Here is a 19506-nt window from a genome sequence, read left to right on the forward strand (position 1 = left end):
TCTACTTGTATTGATACATTTACATATTAAATATCATGATTGCAGCAACACTGGTGCTTTGAATGCCCAAAAACAAATCAGCTCTTGAAAACAGATGAAAGAAAACGTCTTTCTTTTGCAAAGGAACTGAGTAAATGTCCCTTCATAGGAGGCACTGCTGTGCAAATCCATCCTCTGTAAGGAAGTAGGATATAATGCCTATTTCAAATTAGTATTATTTAGACTTTTGGGAAAAGGGGAAAGAAGATGGTCATTGATTTAGACCAAGTTAACTGCTGTTTTTCAACTGAGTATTAGAATAAATTTTGAATGATGGTGTCCTCGTGAAGAGTTTATTCTACAACCATCTTTTATTCACTAAAACTGGTATTCAAAAGGGGATCATAGATTTTTAAAAAATACCACTAATGCTATTTTCCTTCAGCTTTAATGACTTCTTTTTTATTTTTCTAAGTCAAATGAGTCAGTATAGTGGTATTCCTAATTCATCCATCTTGCATTTTGATGAGTTAGTTACCATCACTGTTCTGCATTATGAAATTTCAGTCTCTTTGGAGTACTAATTTCCTATCTACAGGTTTAAATTTTTTTTTATTTCATCCTATTTCCCTGATTTTGCTCTCAACAGATGCTGCTGTAAAATTTAATATAAAATATTTAGTCACAAAATAGTATTGCTTTTATGCACATTGTTGCAAGATTTTTTTCTCCAATAAAAACTATACCATCTTCCATAAAATCCTCAACATATTAAGAACTTAAGAACTGTGATGCAGAACAAAATTACACAGTGTGAAACAGGTACCAGCACAACAGTGAGATTATATTACATCAAAAAATTTTAATGGTCCCAAATATATACTCAACAACTAAGCATACACTCAGGGGGGCAAAAAAAATTATGACACAAAAGTGACCACATCTAGAATTCCACTCAATCTTTAATCAAGAAGGGACAAACAAATCCCCCACCTCAAAAAAAAATTCTGCAGTTTAAAGGGCAAAGGGAACAGATTTAAAAAAAAAGAGGAAACTTTATATTCGGCCCTCCCCCACAGAGGTTTTTAAAACCTGTTGTAGCTCGAGTAAAATGTTCAGAATGTACGATTTCAAAGGCAGGTCTCTTTTATACAAAGAAACTGCTGGCATTCTTAACTAGTGAAGAATTACGGCAAAACCTGCCTTTTCTTCAGAAGTCTCATACATGGTCCAAGAAAGCATATTCTGATTGTAGCAACTGACCAGCCAATCCAGAGTTCCACTAACAAAACTCCTGCCCTGTTGGCTTTTTGTTTGTTTGTTTGTTTTTTGTTGGTTTTTTTTGTTTGTTTTGTTTTCCATTTCCTTCCCTGAGAAAAGGGCAACATGTGGTCCAAGCTGGAGAGCTCAAAGGCATAAGTCTTTCCCCTAAATGAAGTATTTCTCCTTCTTCTGCTCCTTTGAATTGGCACTTGATTGGCAGAAATCCATTTGTATAGGTTGATCTGTGTCATACACAGTAATTCACAAAAGATTGCTGCTTTGCTGTGGGTATGTTTTGTTTTTGGACAAAAAATCCTTCCCCAACTGGTAATGTTCTTCAGCAGTTGCCATTATGATGACTCAAGCTTTGCTTTCTTTGACAAAGGTAAAGTTTCCTCTTTATCTTCATCTTCATCATCCTCTTCATCATCATCAGGATAATCTACAAGCCCAACAAGGCCTCCCTACAAAAACAGACCAAATTATTATAATTAAGAGAATGTTTGTATATCAGTAATTCACAACTGCACTGTAACATGATGTTTGCACAGAATATTGCCATAAGCATGCTGGTTCAGAAGGTTTTGAATAAAATGATGCAGAACAAAAATAAATCCTTCAGTATGAATGAAAATTATATTATCTGAGAAATGTTTAAATGAATAAATTCAAAATGGGTTTTTATCTATCCAACTGGAAATATTTCCAGTTGAAATTCAAATAAAGCCAAAAGTCTACATGATTTTGCTAAGTGTCACTGCTGCTCCACGTGTAAAGATACAGTTTATTTTTACTGAGCTCAGCTGACTGCATTGAGCAATCTGGAAGCACTTCAAAAACAAATGCAGAACGCACTTCAATTTGAATTTTTGAATTATGATACTTTTAGAACACAGTTTGTCTTCACAAAAGTTATAGTGATAATGAATTTTTTTGAATAATATAACTGTATGATGTGTACAGGTTACAAAGTTTAAATAACTTGTCAGCTGAAAATGAAAATGTATCTAGTATCATTAAAAACCCTCTTGTATTGCAAATAGCCACAAATTAAAGATTAGGCAGCTTTGGACCCTTGAAGAAGCAGCATGAACTTCTGAAACTTCCCCTACCTATGCTGCAATTTCTGAAGCTTAACCAGCATTTGACTACAATGGCAGTTGTAGTCAAATAGTTTACTCAAAGGTCTATTACTTATTCAGGTGCCTAATAATGGACACCCAAACCAGAACATTTCAGTCAACTGTATACCAAAATACAACCTGATAAACAATTACACATATTCTGTACAGTCACATACACATAACACTGAGTAAACGACACCTAAAGTAACAATATCAGGTAATTAATGAAAAACCCAATTTCAACACTGTTTCTAGCTTGTGACTGTGGCACATTTTACCTTCTGCCTGAATCCACAAGTGTTTTTCAGTGTGCTGCATGTTCTCCTTTGTATCCTGAACATTTTTCCTTTGTCACCACTGTTTGAATTTGTGGAGTCAATACTGTATCCAATATGTTCCTTATGTTAAGACTCTATTTCAGACTCAAGGAATTACATTGTCTGAGAGAGAAAAACCTCTAATAGACTGAATGGATTTGCAAGCCAATTCCATCCCTTTTAAAAAGCACTTGACTAACTCTTGGGTTATGCCAGGAGCTTCCCGCACAGAGGGATTTAGAGGAAGTGTCCTTAGGTTCTTCCATCAGCCAAAGTCTTTTCATCCAGGTATTTTCAAGAGAACGCAATCCAAATACAAACACTTAACTCATGCTGAGTAGAAAAAAATAAACAAACCTAAACCCCTATTTATCTTCACTAGAAGTTAGGTGAACAAGCAGTATGGTAGCATTACAAAACAAGGATGAAATGGTGTTATTCCACGACTGTCTTACAACTGACATACATACCTTTCAGAAACGGAAACACTTGTTATGAAAATAAATTCCTATTACCTGAACTGCACTATATCAACATTACCTTATCTGCCCCCTGTGCTGAAAAAACATACAACTCTAGTTACCAACTCAGTTCAAACATTTTTATTAGTCTGATAAAATCTGTATAAAGTCTGATAAAATCCAACGGTGTCCTAAAAATGCTAGTTTTGAATATTCACTCCAAGTTACAATGCTCTTTTAAAATGGCCTTCCTCTTCTACTTCAGAATGTTCCAAACCAAAACTGTAAGTTAGTCCTATGGTAAAAATGTCACACTGGGATATTAAAAATTGTTGTGGCTCACAGCAATCATTGTCCAATGTAACTTATTTCTTCCACATAGGTCAGTTATAGAATTTTGAACAATATTAAAATGGTGATAAGTAGAAATCCTCAATGGATGTGGCAGGGCATTGTGGTATGTTCCACAATTTGGCTATGTTCCAAAAATATTTATTTTTACCAGTAAAATAACGCTGTGCAATTTAATGTAAATACAGTGTTGTCTGTATTCCACAGTAAATAGCACTGCTAAGAGTAACCAGTGGCATGCTTCCTACTTGACCAGTTTGGGCATTAAAAGAGCTTTTATTTCTTTCATATACATGAAAAATCTCATTAAAAATGCTGAAGGCTGGACAAGAAGTACACAAGAAGAAGTACACACAAACCAGACAGTCCATTACTGCTTAACTTGTCAGGACTCACAAACTTCAGAGAGATGCAAAAGCAAATTCCTACTCTGTAACAATGAGGTCAACCACAACCATTCATAATTACCTTAGTTGTAATAGCTGCCATCTGAGATGTGCTTTTAGAAACTGATCCAGGTGAGCCAGGGGACCCTGGAGACCCAGGGGACCCAGGGGATCCCGGCAGATTACTTGCAGATGACTGGCTGGTAAGATTAGATTTTGTACCACTGGAAAAAGAAAGTTTGAAACTTGGGCTCTGACGACCTGAAAGGTTAGTTTTCAGAAGAACTTCCTTTTCTTCACTCTCTTTCACTAGAAAGAAAAGAAAAAAAAAAAAAAAAAAAAGGCAAAAGTAAAGCAGTATTATTGAGTGAAACATTTCATTACAAATCATTTCACTGTTTGGGAAAGGCTTAATACTTTCTGTGTAACACAGTTAAGTGCATCATCATATGACTTTTTTTCCATACTACTGTATCACCTACCAGCATTTGTCGCTGGCCAGGAATGAACACTTTTGTTTTACCAATGGTATCACCTGAACATTTATGTAGAAAATTTTGAGTTATAAATGTTATGTATATTCAATACATAACATTAAATTATAACCCAAATAAAACACAGAAGAACTTGCTTATTAGCTAAGATTTTAATTCAAATGCTTTAAGAAATCTGCAACACACTGTGTATCATTCTACTCTTAAAGACAGCAAAACTTTTTTAAAGTGTCGTCTACCAAATGGATGCTGCAATTTCAAAATAAATACATGCAAATCTTTCATTGCAGTAGGACTAAATAATACAAGTTATAGCATTCATCTTCTATCACCTACATTTTTTTCGTTCCATGAATTTACTGATAGGGTCCATAATATCTTCATCGTTTTTAGGCTTGTCAGAAGGGGGCACCACTGCCTCTCCATCTTCCATATCATCCTCATCAGTATTAAACCACATTTCCTCCTCATCCTCAAGGGTTCTTGCATCCCTTCTGTACCTGTGGTTTCTCAAAATGGAGCGCATGCTGCAGAACAGTAAGTTTTAAAAGCTTAGATTCAAAAATCAACTTATATTAATAATAAAACTTCTACTTGATACTCAGTGACAGCTTACAGATCTATACATTGCAGAGCCATAAAAACACCAGCAAATCATTCCCTAATATGAACCTTTGAATTTTCAATGAAAATACCATTAAAAATTTCTCTGTATAAAGAATCAAATAAAGTACTAATAACTGCTAATACGGTACAAATAAACTGCTAATAGCACATTCAGATTACTTGATCAGTACAAAATTCTGTAGCATATAAACAGAAATATTAAAAGTAATTTTAATAAAGCTCACTGAAGTGGTGCATTCAAGCTTGGTTTACCAGTTTGCACTGGTAAATAAAAAGCTGTAAAACAGAGTTTAGAAATATAGACTTATTCTCTGAAAATACTTCGTAACCTGTTAGTATTCAGGTTCCAAGTTAAAAGGAAGTAATAAAAATCTAACTGAAGTATGACTCCAGTTTTAAGCAGATACATTTAAGAGAAAGCTCTCTCTCTCTGCCACATCCACCTGTTACAACTTTTGGTCACTTATCAGAATTTTCCATTTCTTAGAGCCTTGATTGTGAACTGCTACCTCTCTCTCCCTATTTGATCTATTATCAATGTTGGTTTATCTCAGCTCCACTTTCCTTTTCTCTTCTCTTACAGAAGCAGTGTTATGGTCTCAGAGCAGAGGGACAGGGATGTGGCCCTTGAAGAACGGGGAGAAGTGGAAGAGACATTGAAAACATATTCATTGCTAGATGTTGATTTTAACAGTTTCCAACAGCAGCATGAAACTCTTGAGGAAGCACTTCACAGTTTACTGGATGAAATTTCATGTTTTTCATAAAATGTCTGTTACTGGGATCAAAATGTTAATAATACAACCTAGATATTTGCATTACTGAGTGCAGTAAAAAGCCAGAAGGGAAAAATTAGAACATTACAAGCTATTGAGTATAAATGCTAAATATACTTTTAATAATAAATCTAGTTATAAGTAAACTTACTTAAAATGTAAGCATTATCATACATCTATACATACTGCATAATTTTACATTGTATTTAAACTCAAGTTCTGCTAACAGCACAAAACTATGACTTAAGAAGAACTCCAATGAATACTTTCGTGGCCTGTGTCAACAACATGTTGGGCTCCTTCCTTACAGAACTATTCTTTGCTAAAATATGTAAATAGGTTCTTGTTATTTGTGCATTTTATTATTTCTGGGTTTTCACTTTAAAAATTAAATGCATTGTGACAGGGACAGGACTTGTGCAGCCACTATATACGATGTAGGAAGAAGGTTGAGCTACAGGCCTCCTGAAGCTCTATTTTCTGTTGGAAAAACTCATGTAGCACAACCACTTAGCTCAACTTAAGCCAAGAAAAGAACTACAATGTTACTTGCTATACTGGATGGAAATTACTGAAGAAAGCAGCTGGGTGCTGTTTTCCACATATGCATTGATGTAAGTAAGAATCACAGCCTTGGATTTCACACCTGTTTAAATCATCAGCTTAACTGACATAAGCCAAAGTAATAACATATCGCTTTTAACACCTTAGTACTCAAAACTGCAGATCCTGCACATGCTCTTGGAAGTGCTTCAATGTTTTAAAATATATCTACACTTATAGTCTCATTTTAATTGTACAGCTCTTAAATTTAAGTATTAAGAAATCTTGTGGCAAGAAATAAGAGTCTGAAATGTCACGATATCCTAGTTGGACTAACCAGAATAAATTTTAATACATTTTCAAACTAATTTAAGAAAGCAAAACAAGAACAGATCTTGCTAACAATTCTTAAGAGTAACTCATCTGTTCACCCGAGCAATCATTTTGTTTTTATGCAACTAGACATAAAGCAAAAACAAATGGAGCAAAAAGGCCTAAACTTCCTAATTTTATACATCTCAACCTTTTAACCTTGGGCAACTGTGTACTAAGGATGGGAACCTTTACTCTGGCATACGGTAGGAGTGATCCAAGCTTTGCATGAGATTGCTTTTTACTCCATCAGCAAATCTACGCAGGGACAAAAAAGCATTCTGTGAAAATTTCTTTGTATGTTCTATTCCTCAGGCATCTTGATAAAGCTTATCTAATTATTTACTCCCACAACTAAAATAAAAGGAAACCTGACGGGTAAATTTTTGAAGGAAAAATCCACAGAAGATAATTCACAACTGAACAGTCTTTCAAATCAAGAGTGGGAATCTGTTACTTAAACAAATCAATTTGTTAGAGATACTTGGTAGGCTTCCAGCCTCATTAAAGTACTGCACATAAGTTTAAGATATGATAAATTAGTGTTATGACTGGGGGTTCAGCAAATAATGTTTGCTGAAAGTTGATCAAAAGTCTGTAGCAACATATTTGAGAATCACATTTTTAATCAAGTAAATTCAGCAAGGCTTGAGATGCAAGCAGCACCCTACTTTATCTATATTTCCCAGTATAAGAGAACAACCCATCAATAGTCTGATAAGAGAATTAAAGCATCAATATGCTATTAAGAGCATTTAGTGTATTTTACCTGTCAAGTTTTGGATTATCTTGTCTTTCCCTTTGTTGTTCAAATCGAAGTTTCAGTCCTTTGAATGTCTGCACATAATCCACATCTTCCAGTGCTTTCCAGTAATTTTCAATTACATGAGCTGTTAACGATTTTATATCTTCCTATAGGAAGAAACAAACATAAAGTTACTTATTTTCATTCAAATTAGTTTATTTAATACAATATAAAAAGTATCTGAAATGAGAATGCCATAGCAGGAACTTTATTAATTAACTTATGCAAAAATGAGTATCATGCATATAAGTGTAATTAAAACTCTAGAGCCTCAAGTGTTTGATTAGCAAAATGGCATCAATTTTCTAGCGGTATCTTCTTCAAAATATAACAGAACCTAAAACTATATAACAGAACCAATAAAAACTATACCAAACCCAATTCTAAAATTAGTCTTTTCACTGTAACCCAGAGATATTTCTACACTGATAGCACGGTGTGCAGTCCTTCAGGAACAAGCTGCTCCAGCAAGGGCTCCCTGTGGGGTCACAAGTCTTGTTAGTGAACCTGCTCCAGTGTGGGCTCCTCCCTCCATAGGGCCACAGGTCCTGCCAGGAGCCTGTTCCAGCATAGGCTTCTTGAAGGGGTCTGAGCCTCCTTCTTCAGACATCCACCTGCTCTGGCCTGGGGTTGTCCACAGGCTGCAGGCAGATCTCTGCTCCACCACAGACCTCCAGTGGGCTACAGGGGGACAGCTGCCTCACCATGGACATCGCCATTACCATGGACATCACCATGAGCTGCAGGGCAATCCCTGTTCCGACCTGAGCCAGTGGCACATTCATCTTGGAGCCAGGTGGCATTGGCTCTATTGAACACAGGGAAAGCTTCCAACAGCTTCTACAGAAGCCACCCCTTTAGCCACTGCCCACCACTGCAAACCATTGCCACTGCAAACCCAATACACCACTGTACAAGTCATGACCTTATATACAATGTATGTATATTATATTATATATGTATATATAATATGTATAATATGTACGTATATGGATATTATATATATGTACAAGTCATGACATCTTATATAGATGAACTTTTTTCACAGCTTCAAAACCAGTTTTCAATCAGCTCTTCCATGATGATCAGAGTTCCAAATCAAAGAAGAAAGAGGTGATCAACACTAAAGATTTCAAGAGGTGACAATGCATGGTGACTTACTCCTCCCAACTGTCTGCACCCTAGCTTGGCCCCATGTAACCACATTTACACTCTGTACAGCATCTTGTCAAAATCTGGATGCAAACAACAGCAAGGAAATAGTACTGAGCAGACAGCCAAAACTGGCATGAATATTTAACAGGTTCTTCATGGAGGGAACTTGGTAGCACTCCATTAAAATAATCAAAAGAGATTGGTATCTATTCTGTATAATTCCATATTCCATTTAATTGACATTACAGAGCACAGCTAAATTTGATGGGTTTGCAGCAATAGTTTCTAATTACATTCCTGTCATAACAAGTCCATCCAATATGCATGATGAAATTTTATTAGTGCTGGCTTTGCAAATCTGGGTACTGTGAGTACAGTATCAAGTGAATTTAATCTTCAAGTAATGGTACTGTTTGAATGTAAGAAAGAACATGTACAAATATGCAATAGTGATATAAAACAAGGTTCATATAAATGCATGGTCCCATTATGATAGCATAATTTAGGGCAACAGCAAAAAGAAAAGCAATCTTGAATGACAAGACTAGACAATACAGTAATTATCTTCAGCATATAATAGCACTCACCACTCTGATAAATTCGAACATCTCTATTATGGCAGAGTTCATCAGATTATAACGGGAACCATTATTTAGAAATGCTTTGACCACCGGTTCAAACAAAAAACTTTTCATTATGTAACGGTTGTAGAATTCATCCTTTAGCCCAATTATCTTTCTCTTGAAACGAAGGGCACCTGAAACACATGTTTCCTTAAAACGAGTTTTTAAATTTAAAAGCAAAATTGCAGGAATTACTCAGCATTAGTTAGAGCAATTTACAGCCTCAGTTCATATACAGCAATATTCAGTTGTTCTCTGCTTCTCCATAGTCTTGACTACAGTGCTTAAGATTACTTACCTGTTCTATCATAATAAAATCCTCCACTGTAGCTGTACAAATGAAAACACCTCAGTTCACTGAAGAATTCATATAATATTGTTCATATTCATATATATATAAAAATATATTTTTGATTTTTAAAACTACTTATGATAAAAGTAAAACATTTTCTCAGTAAAAGAACTCAGAAATTTGCTTATCATCCCTGTTACTCAAATGTTTGATTAGATTTAATTACTTCTATCTGATTAGAATATAAATGACCTCATTTTAAAACTGGCATACAACATTTTATTCACACACATAGTAAGGCAAAGGCTTGACTCAAAGCTCTTTCTGAAACTCCAAAGTGTACACAAGTGAGAGAATGTCCATGCATAAAGTACAGTATCACATGGCAGTACATTTTGCTTAGCAACCATGTGTACAGGTTATTTGGTTACAAAATGTAAAAAGGTACTTATTGTATGGTACTGCTCAGTCAACTTAAGGCTTTGTTTTTTTAACTCCATGTGCACAACAGAATTACAGAGAAAATCTCTTACTTGCCTCCAAAATTAAGTCTGCTTTGATACTACTGAACTGAGCATGGCCAAGAAAGTACCACAGTTTGAACTTCTGTGCAGTTTTATGCGGTCAGGTGGTCATAGCTCTTAATTAAGTACTTCTGATAATTTCTACTGAAAAAAAATCAAAACTTACAATGTTCTCTTAGTATATTCAGTATATACTGACATACCATCTCTTCAATTCCTCTCTCCACTGAGATGAAGCAAAATCCTTTTTTTAGGATAAAAATGCATCTATAAATGCAAAATTATTTACTAACAGTAGCTGATATATCTATAACCTAGTATGAGAAACATAGACTATAATGGTAGAATTTCTGTATTCAGTCAAGAATTGTAAAGAACAGTTTTCTTCCAGCAGAGTGAAGATATGTATCAGTTCACATTCATAAAATTCAAGTTTATTCCTTAGCTTTCAAACTTACACAATGCCAAGAAAGCATGCTTTGAGGCCATGAGAACGAGTACCCTTCGCAGGATGTCTTTGTTAATAATGTAGTTTTTTATGTGATAGGTATGATGTTCCACACAGAAAGTTAGCAATTCCAGTATTAATGCCAAGAGTTGGGCTGTCTGAAAATCATCTGTAATAAAACAAAACCAGAGTAATTAAACCTATCTGGAATACTGCCTTCAGAAGCAAACTTCAAATATCCAACTGCACTCCAGTAAACATTTCTAAGTTTTTTTATTTTCCCACACACATTTTATGGAACATGCTGCAGGATATAGTCTTTAAAACAGAAATTGAACAAATTTGTTATATGAATATAGATATGCAGGAAACTCTCTTAAAATATGGAACCAATTACATTTTTTTAAATCTGTGTTTGAAGGTTCAGAGTACAGAACTTAACCCTAACATGAGTAATCAGGCTTATTTAACCAAATCACATTATGATGTCCACACATCTAGATCATAAACTATCACCCCATATGCGGTGTCTTGACTAGTCTGCACCAAAAATGTGATCTATAATGCCTTTTAACTAAAGTACTACACAAGAAATATCTTGGGGTCTTTTAACACTTGTAGTAGGAACTGCTAGTAGCCAGCATGAACAATTACTTCATCAGTGATCTCTGCTTTCTTAGTCTGATGAAGAAACAATACTCCCAAATTCAGCACACTTTTCCAGGAGAAATATTGCAACATTTCTTGCAGTCCCTGACCTTAGGAAACCATTTACACACGGTTAGAAGTGTATGGCAGTGAACTACCCCCCATGAGTTCCTAAAAATTATACAAGTATTTTATTTTTCGCTAAAGCCAAATTTGCAGCACATGTTGTTCACTTCTTAAATCAGGTCTCTCTGTAGAGTTTTGTGTTTATGCATTATTCAAATGACTAAATACTGAATCAGAATTTTACTTTGAACTATATTTCATCATCTCAGACTCAAATTTTTTAAACAGAAAATGTCCTTTGACACTTATTCTAAACATTGACATCCATCAGCCTTTATGTGCCCAAAATCCAGAGCATCATTACCTTTGCTAGGCTTGTCCTCTGTAGTATTGGCCAATAAAGGGGCTGTCAGAACATGCATACAGTGTTTGTAGAAGAAACCCAAGAACTCTGTCTTTTCTGTTTTCTAAGGAATGAAAGAAAGGATATGTAACATTTATCATCAAATACCCTAAAAAAATCAAATTTCATTTGAAGGTATTTACTTACATTGGCAGTGGCAAGCATATTTTCTGGATCAACTAAAGTACGAAGCAAACCCATAAGTAGCACTGCTCCTCCAAGTTCTGGATCTGTGTCACAAATCATGTGTTCTATAATGAGGTTAATGAGTAATATATCCTAAGAGGGGGGGGAAAGAAAAAAATCAATTCAAATGCTACTCCCTTGCACTAAATCTGAAATTATACAATGCAACAAATATCTGTGAACAGGTGAACTCATCTCACCTAACAGAACTCTTTAAAACACAGCAGTTCAGTGTCCTCTTACTAAATTCCAAATTACTTCTTCAAAACTAGGGCTCATGTCATTCACAGAATAATTCACCGGTAACTTCAAACCCCAGTCATTTCAAAAACAATACACCCTTTTCTGAGGACTCTCTACTTACATCATCATTCTGCTGTGCTTCCTGCATGACAAATTCTCGTACCATGGAAGGGTTGTATTCAACCAAATATGAGAATATATCAGTGGCTGCACTTCTTACTTGTGCATCATCCATACCCTGGAAAAGTAAAAAAAACCCTCATTTTGTTTTCTTGAAAGGGTTAAACGGAATCAGAAAACACACAGCTTTAATTCCTTCTCACGAATCACACCTAACTATTGCTAAAACCATATTCTAAAACTAAGCCAACTCCCGCTTCTCTTTAAATTTGACAGCAGTTGAACGAAATAAATTTTATGGTTTCCCTGCCCTTTGATCGATTTCCCTATTTTCTTACTTATCTGGATACCAAAAAGCAAGCAAAGCTAGGAAAGGAAATAGGAAAACAAAAACTGAAGAATGCCAGCGGACTTACCAATGTCATATTGTAAAAGCTTTTAAGTTATACAGAAATATTTTGAACATCCTGAATCTTAAGACAGGACAAGCCAAATGAAGCAAACAAAAAGAAAACCATTTGCCGAAGTCTGTGCTGAAGTTACTTAAAAAAAAAACTCTGAAGATGAACAAAATTGTTATGACAAATAAAAGTGAAATGACTTACCAATATGACTTCAAGTGCAGGCAGTATGCCCATATTTGACAAAGTTTTGAAAAATGCATCTCTATTTTGAGGCTGCAGTGTTTGAGAGAATGCACAAAACTCTTTCAGAAAGTTTACCTGAAAACCAGGAATATACTAGTTTAGTCATTAAAAAAAAAAACAACAAAAAACTATTAACGTGTCACTTTGTGGCAACTGTCACATATTTTACATATTTCTTACCAATTCCTGTCTTTTCTCCTCATCTGTGGCTTCATCTGTTAGTTGTGCAAACAAGTCTGTCAGAAATTTTTCATCTTCCTACAAAAGCAAAACAATACCATTTGTTTATTTAACAATATCAAAAGGCATCCAAGTATAATATAAAGTTCTTCTAGACCATGCTTCCTGGAATGAAGAGAACATATGTTTGTACACTGTAGTTAATCACACCAGTATCAACTTTCTAATTCAATTTTCAAGCACATTAATATGCATCTTGTTTTTGAGCTTTAATCATGCTCACCATCACCCCACCCCCCAACAATTCACTCTCAAATACGTTTGTTGCATTGCCTTCTAGTTGCGCCTTTTCTACTTTCTACTGCAACTCTCATTGTTTTGTCTTTGATTTCTTCAACTTCCTTCCCCCTTGTTACATGCCAGTCCCTCGAAATCACACTACCCTTGTAGTTTGTTTACAAACTACATACTGTTTACATACACTGATAAACAACATCTCCCACACAGCCCTACACAAGCACCCATATATGTGTATCTTTGGAATACTATTAGATCTCTGAAACAGAACAAAACAAGGACGCAATGAAGGGAAAGTGGTCTAATAGAAGGAATGAGGTGAGATTCCCTCCCCCTCAGTGTTGTGAAAAGGGTGAATTCTAGAGACCAAATCAAAACAACTGCTCCTATTACATACAGAATTTATTGGGCACATTCTGGCTGACAGCAATCAAAACCCATTCCATTATCTTCATGTAGCAGTACCTTAGCAAAGCTACAAACAGCTGCAAACACAGTACAAATGTGTATTTAGATTGAAAGAAGTAGCAATATTTAGCTTTCCATAACTTTTACAGTCCTAACAACTAGGAGATCATCATGATAGAAATAAACCTTCTCCCATCCTTGTCCCAGTATTATGCACTAGTTAAGGCAGCACTTGCTTGAGAAAGGTTCCTGTACATCAGGTACTAATACATTTTTTCAGAAAGCTGCCACTGTCGTTTCTTGTGAAGTCAGTAACACACGGATGTGCAACATCCTTCCATCCCAAAACCAGTGCCAGAAATCCAAGCTGCTTTGTTCATGTTTGCATTGCATAAAACAAAACCATGAAAGTACTTCAGATACACACACAAAACCTTATTTTGTGAATTATCTCAGTTTGTCATCCATGCAGCCTTGCTGAGGAAGTGAGTACCTCAGTTCTGACAGCACATCATGCTAAGTCTGCAAAGACACTGCCACAACACAACTGGCATCTCTACATGGCACTGTACAACAGATAAACCCAAAACAGGTTGGCATGAGCTACTGTGTCTCACTGCACTCATTATAAGGTAAACCTTGTATTTAGAAAATGCCATGTTTCTCTTGTGTGATGCTGAGCTGTGCTCCTAGCCTGACCCAACAGACAAAGAAAAAAGAGTGATTTCTGGACACAAGTTCAGGTGCTGCTTCTGTGACTGCTTCAAAATCAAAACAAAAGGAGATAGGAGAGGCGTCATTTGAAATATACAAAAATTCACTCTCGAGGATCAAGTACCTATGTAAATTTTGACTTGCAGATATCAACAGTGAAATATGTTCACAACAACTATTAAGGGATTTGATTTCAAGAAACATACCTTGAGCTTTGATGGGAGAATTCAAGGATGTTTGACTACCTGCTATCCAGCTGTTACACAGCTTTGTAAGTTTTCTGTTCTAATATTTAACTCATTAGACATCGCAGGTAATATAAGTAATCCACAGTAGACATACTGACATATTCAGCCACTGAAATTAAAAAAATACAACCAACAAACCCAAACAAAACAAAACCCCATAAAACCCAGTTCTTTTGAAGAATATTCAGGTTCTTTTCCATGATTAGCAGTGCATTTAGGAGAAGGCCACATAGTTTGCTTTCCTTTTCACTGTTTTTATCAAGATATAGAGCTAATCTTATCTATGAAAACTACGGAGAAGATGCATACTCAGAACAGCTGGAAAGCATAACCCCTGATTTCCATTCTCACTGTGAAAGCAACTTTTCACCTCTTCCATGATATCTGAGAGTAAGGGAAGTCAATATTACAGAATATCTTAGAGTGATCACCATGAAAGAATAATGGAAACTTCAGCAGCAGATAATCATGGCTCTTACATATGTAAGAGTGGTAAGCAGTGTACCTCTGGAGGAAAAAAAAAAAAAAATGTATACAGTATTACTCAAGCATCAGTCTGGGGGTTTTATGCTGTGGAAGGAGAGACCCTTTACTGTTGGTGATATGTGGGTCTCATTTATGACCCACTTCAGTGCCCAGAGACAGTCAGCTGGGGAAGCTGCACATCTGGCACTACATGGTAGAGCAGCACAGCAGGAGCTGGCTGCGCAGGAAGGCGTAGGCAGGACCCCGGTTCAGCTCTCTGACCAGATCCCACCACATCCCTGACCTGTCCAAGACGTGGCTGTCTGCAGCAGAGGCCAACATGCTTACCCTGGTATTGGGCTTGCAAACAGGTGGGACTTGTAGAGGGAACTTAAAACTGGCAAGTGATTAAGATTTCAGCGCTAGCACTTAATGTTTCAGAAGAATTTGCAGAAGGTCAGTACATAACTATTTTCCAGCGCTCCAAATATAGACTACAATGCAGTACTTTTACAATTCTGCATGAAATATAATACTGAAACATTCTCCATGTCATGTCCTCTCCCAAACCCTATCAAATATCTTGCACTTTTAAACTAACAAGATTACCTGAAATCTCTAGGCCCCAGAACAACCACGACCTATTTAAAATCAGACAAATTAAGATGGATCTGAGTGACTGAAACATCCCACCCTTGAATGGATAATATGCAGTAAATGACACTTATTCCAAGAAAATAAAAACAACTTATTACTAACTTCACACTTACAGCTTAGCCCTGAGAAGCGTTTAGCCTTTATCACATTCCAGATGCTTAATGAAAGGCAGACAGGTTGCTGTTCATGAGAAAAGACCCAATCCTCTCACATATATAGAAAAATTGTCATTGCAAAGAACATTCTAAATACAAGATTCTCTCTCAAGCTGACAAATTACTGACAAGAGCAATATATCTAAAGAAACATTCCTGAACAATACTGCCAAGATCCGTGGAAATGCACAGCCTGAGAGCAGAGTTCACATATTTTGGAAGTCACAAAGCACCAACACAGAATGACAGAATTACACAAATTTAAATGTTTTTGGTTTTTTTTTCCAACTTGCAAAAATCCCTCCAAGTATGTCTGTGAACACAGTGCAAACACACAATTCTCTGCAGTATGTGATCTTTTCATGCAGACAAGTATCAAAAGTATCTTAGCTGTACCTTAGAAGCTGTCATGGTTACAACTGTTTTCCAAGAAAACCAGACTGCAAACAATAGTTTATGATGTAATTGTGGATTCTAGGTACTTTCCACAGGCACAGAAATTATTACAAGTGCAATACTTAAACCATGTTTATATACCAGACACTAAGTATACTCATAAGTAGATGCTTCTATATTTAATACATTTAAAAGCTCATAAAGCTAAAAAGAAGCCAGACCAACTACTCACTCAATCATTTATGACTTTAAAAACAAAAAAACCCACAGATAAGCCAGGGTCACAAAAAAGGACACTATTTACATTAGTGATTGAACTTCCAAAGTGGCCCCCCTCCTTACAAAGGACACTTAAATAAGGATTCTTCAAAACCAGGCCTTAAGTGTAAAACCTTAATTGTAATTAACATTCAGTCACCAGGTATTTTTGTGTCTGTGATTACAGATAAATGACATAAAACATACTTTTCTCAATAAAAAAATAAATCCAAGAAACTCAACACCACCTAAACTGGAAAGACAGCACACATTCCATCCTATATTCCACCTCCATATTCATTTTGGGCTGAAACAGTGTGTTAACTCATAAAGTGAAATTTTCATAAAATATTACTAGCAAACAGATGATTACCACTTCAAACATACATTCCTTCCTGCTACCACACAAAAGATTTCTTAGTTTAAAATCTTTATATCAGACTGTCCTTCCACACATGCCTTTATCGTGCATTACTTTTACTTGAATCAACATGCTGGAAAAGTAGCAAGATCCACCAAACCACTTTCATAGTTTCTGAACATGTGGAAAATACTTTTCTACATAATTTTCTACAATGAAGAAGTTAATCCCAAAAATCACGAGCATGCACCACTTGCAAATGCCTTTCACCAAGTCATTTCCCCCAGAAAGAAGGAATTCACTTTACTGCAAAGTGAATTTTCCTGAAAGTAAATCTCCAGTTATTCCTTAGCCAACTACTGTAAGAAAGCAGACTGGATTTGGGCAAAACTATCAGTATGCACTAACACAAATCTTCCTCTAAAACCACTACAGATAATTATGTTTGCATCTACAGAACTCTGTTAAGAATAAGCAACCATCTGTAAAACCAGTTTCAAAATGAAAACCTGCCTATCATTGTACATAAATACAGTAAAATATACAGATGCACCTAAATACCTGCAATTTTTTAGCTCTTGAAATGGAATATAGGGACTATCAGTAATATGCCTTCTGTATTTAAAAATTCTGATTTAACAGTACAATAATACCACCTGATCACTGCTCTACCAGGCACAAAACCTATGATAACGTATGTCAAATTTCCCCCTTCTACTCTCCACTTTCCTGAAAATTAAAGAACTTCAAGTCTAAGTGCACATACCCAAAAGTAATCCTAATAATATTCTTTAATTCTGGAATATAAAGACATTGAATGGTCTTGCTGGCTAAAAAAAACCACACCAATGAGAAAAGGGGGAGAGAACAGAAGGAAATAGTGTTTGCTCACTCTATGGCGCAGTTTTGCAAGTTGTTTGTTTTTTTATGAACTAGTTAATAATACAAAGGGAAAGAACTGGTGGCCTCCAGTGTGCACATTAGTATGTATTTTTTTAAATTGCAAAAGAGCGTCATATAAAGCAAGAAACACCACTTACCTGTCCCACCCCCACTCTCAAAACTTGGCCAACTCCATGTTTCAGCAAGGTTTCTTGGTGGCTATGACATCTCAAGACTAGAACAGCTGGACCCCAAGCAGTAAGAGCATATTAGGAGGGGCTGAAATTGCAAAAAAATGTTATATACCTCTTTCATATCTTGCATACTGTGAATGACAAAATCTGTAATTGAGTAGATTTTCACAGCAGTTAATTCTGCAGGCTGGGAATACTATTTTCATGGCTTTACTATTCATCATACAACAACAGTATGTCATTTAATGAGATGTTGACATGCTCACTTAAAATTACTTATAAAATTAAGCCACAAACAAACTAACCTCCAGTTCTCAGAAAAGCCCATCAACGTAAGCACATTTTTATAAAGCTTACGAGAAAGCTAACCTTCTTGAAGAAGAACAGAAAAATGTAATTCATAACCCTAATGCCAAGGGTTACTTATTTGCTATTTTTTGTTTTAGCACAAAAGGGCAACAGTTATTTTACCTACCAAAGCAAGCAAAATGACTGAACCAAGTATCTGCCCATACTACAGAATTTATTTTTTTAAACTCATGCGAAGTCTCTCTAATAAAGCCAGAACTCTGAAGAATCAGCATATTCTCGTCTATAATATAAATTATAACTGAAAAACTAACTTTAAATGTAGGTGACATTTAATGACCATAAATGGCCTATCTTGACAGTAAATGCCTTAAATAAAACAGAGGTAGTTTTGAGTGAAGTCACTCAGTTTGTCAAGAAGCATAAGACACAATCTGTACAGTCTTGTACAAGCTTCTAGTCACTTCTCTGAAACTACGGTCTGGCTGAGTTAATTGAGAGTACTGTAAGGTGCCACTTTGGTTAATACACAGCCTGACACGGAAAGGCCTCATTACAGCTCGCTTTTTTCCGTGACGTAGGTAAGAGTTTTTCTTTTCCTTTCCTTCACAGCCAGACAGAGAGAAAAGAATTCCCAGCAACTCAGTTGTACACACAAGAGTTGTAGGATGTCATGGGATATCAGCTACTCAGGAAGTTTACTTTTATTCTGTCAAGTGAAATTTCCCTAGAAGAGATCTCTTTTGCCAAATCCTCAATGGTCCAAGAGAGACAACCTAAAGTCAACAGAAGAGACATTAACAGCCTTTATTATACTTGTACTAAGAACTTGAGACTCATCCACGGCTTCCAATAAACCACCATGAGGCATCCCAGAGCCTTTTCTTCTAAAGAAAAGTCTCTTCAGACTTCTGAAAGAAACCACGTCTTAAGTACACCTGTAAGGTTAGTGAGTACTAAGATCTCAGAAGATCTAAAATAATGCCAGGAACTACAGAGAACTCTACATCCTTCATGAAGTAAAACCCCCTCCACACATCCTAAGTATTGGAATACCAGCTGCAGGAGCACATGATGTTAAACCACACATGAATGGAAGAAAGCCCTTAGGAATTAGTTATGGAAGTGA

At 35.9% G+C, this 19506-nt stretch overlaps 1 protein-coding gene across 2 annotated transcripts in view; it reads right to left on the reverse strand.

Annotated features, from left to right (window-relative positions):
• Nucleotides 1-821: 821 nt before the first annotated feature.
• Nucleotides 822-19506, reverse strand: part of PPP4R3A (protein phosphatase 4 regulatory subunit 3A) — a 43291-nt gene continuing 24606 nt past the window's right edge. For both annotated transcript variants that reach the window (XM_023927689.2, XM_086893050.1), the window contains 11 exons: nucleotides 13034-13111; nucleotides 12812-12928; nucleotides 12208-12324; nucleotides 11805-11936; nucleotides 11619-11721; nucleotides 10551-10709; nucleotides 9241-9410; nucleotides 7463-7605; nucleotides 4712-4902; nucleotides 3964-4190; nucleotides 822-1706 (listed from right to left, as the gene is read on the reverse strand). In XM_023927689.2, coding sequence (XP_023783457.1) covers nucleotides 1593-1706; nucleotides 3964-4190; nucleotides 4712-4902; nucleotides 7463-7605; nucleotides 9241-9410; nucleotides 10551-10709; nucleotides 11619-11721; nucleotides 11805-11936; nucleotides 12208-12324; nucleotides 12812-12928; nucleotides 13034-13111 — 1551 coding nt within the window. In that variant the 3' untranslated portion in view covers nucleotides 822-1592. The remainder of the gene's footprint in view (nucleotides 1707-3963; nucleotides 4191-4711; nucleotides 4903-7462; nucleotides 7606-9240; nucleotides 9411-10550; nucleotides 10710-11618; nucleotides 11722-11804; nucleotides 11937-12207; nucleotides 12325-12811; nucleotides 12929-13033; nucleotides 13112-19506) is intronic.

The sequence above is a fragment of the Cyanistes caeruleus genome, chromosome 6, assembly GCF_971803275.1.
Source record: "Cyanistes caeruleus chromosome 6, bCyaCae1.hap1.1, whole genome shotgun sequence".
NCBI classification, from domain to species: domain Eukaryota; kingdom Metazoa; phylum Chordata; class Aves; order Passeriformes; family Paridae; genus Cyanistes; species Cyanistes caeruleus.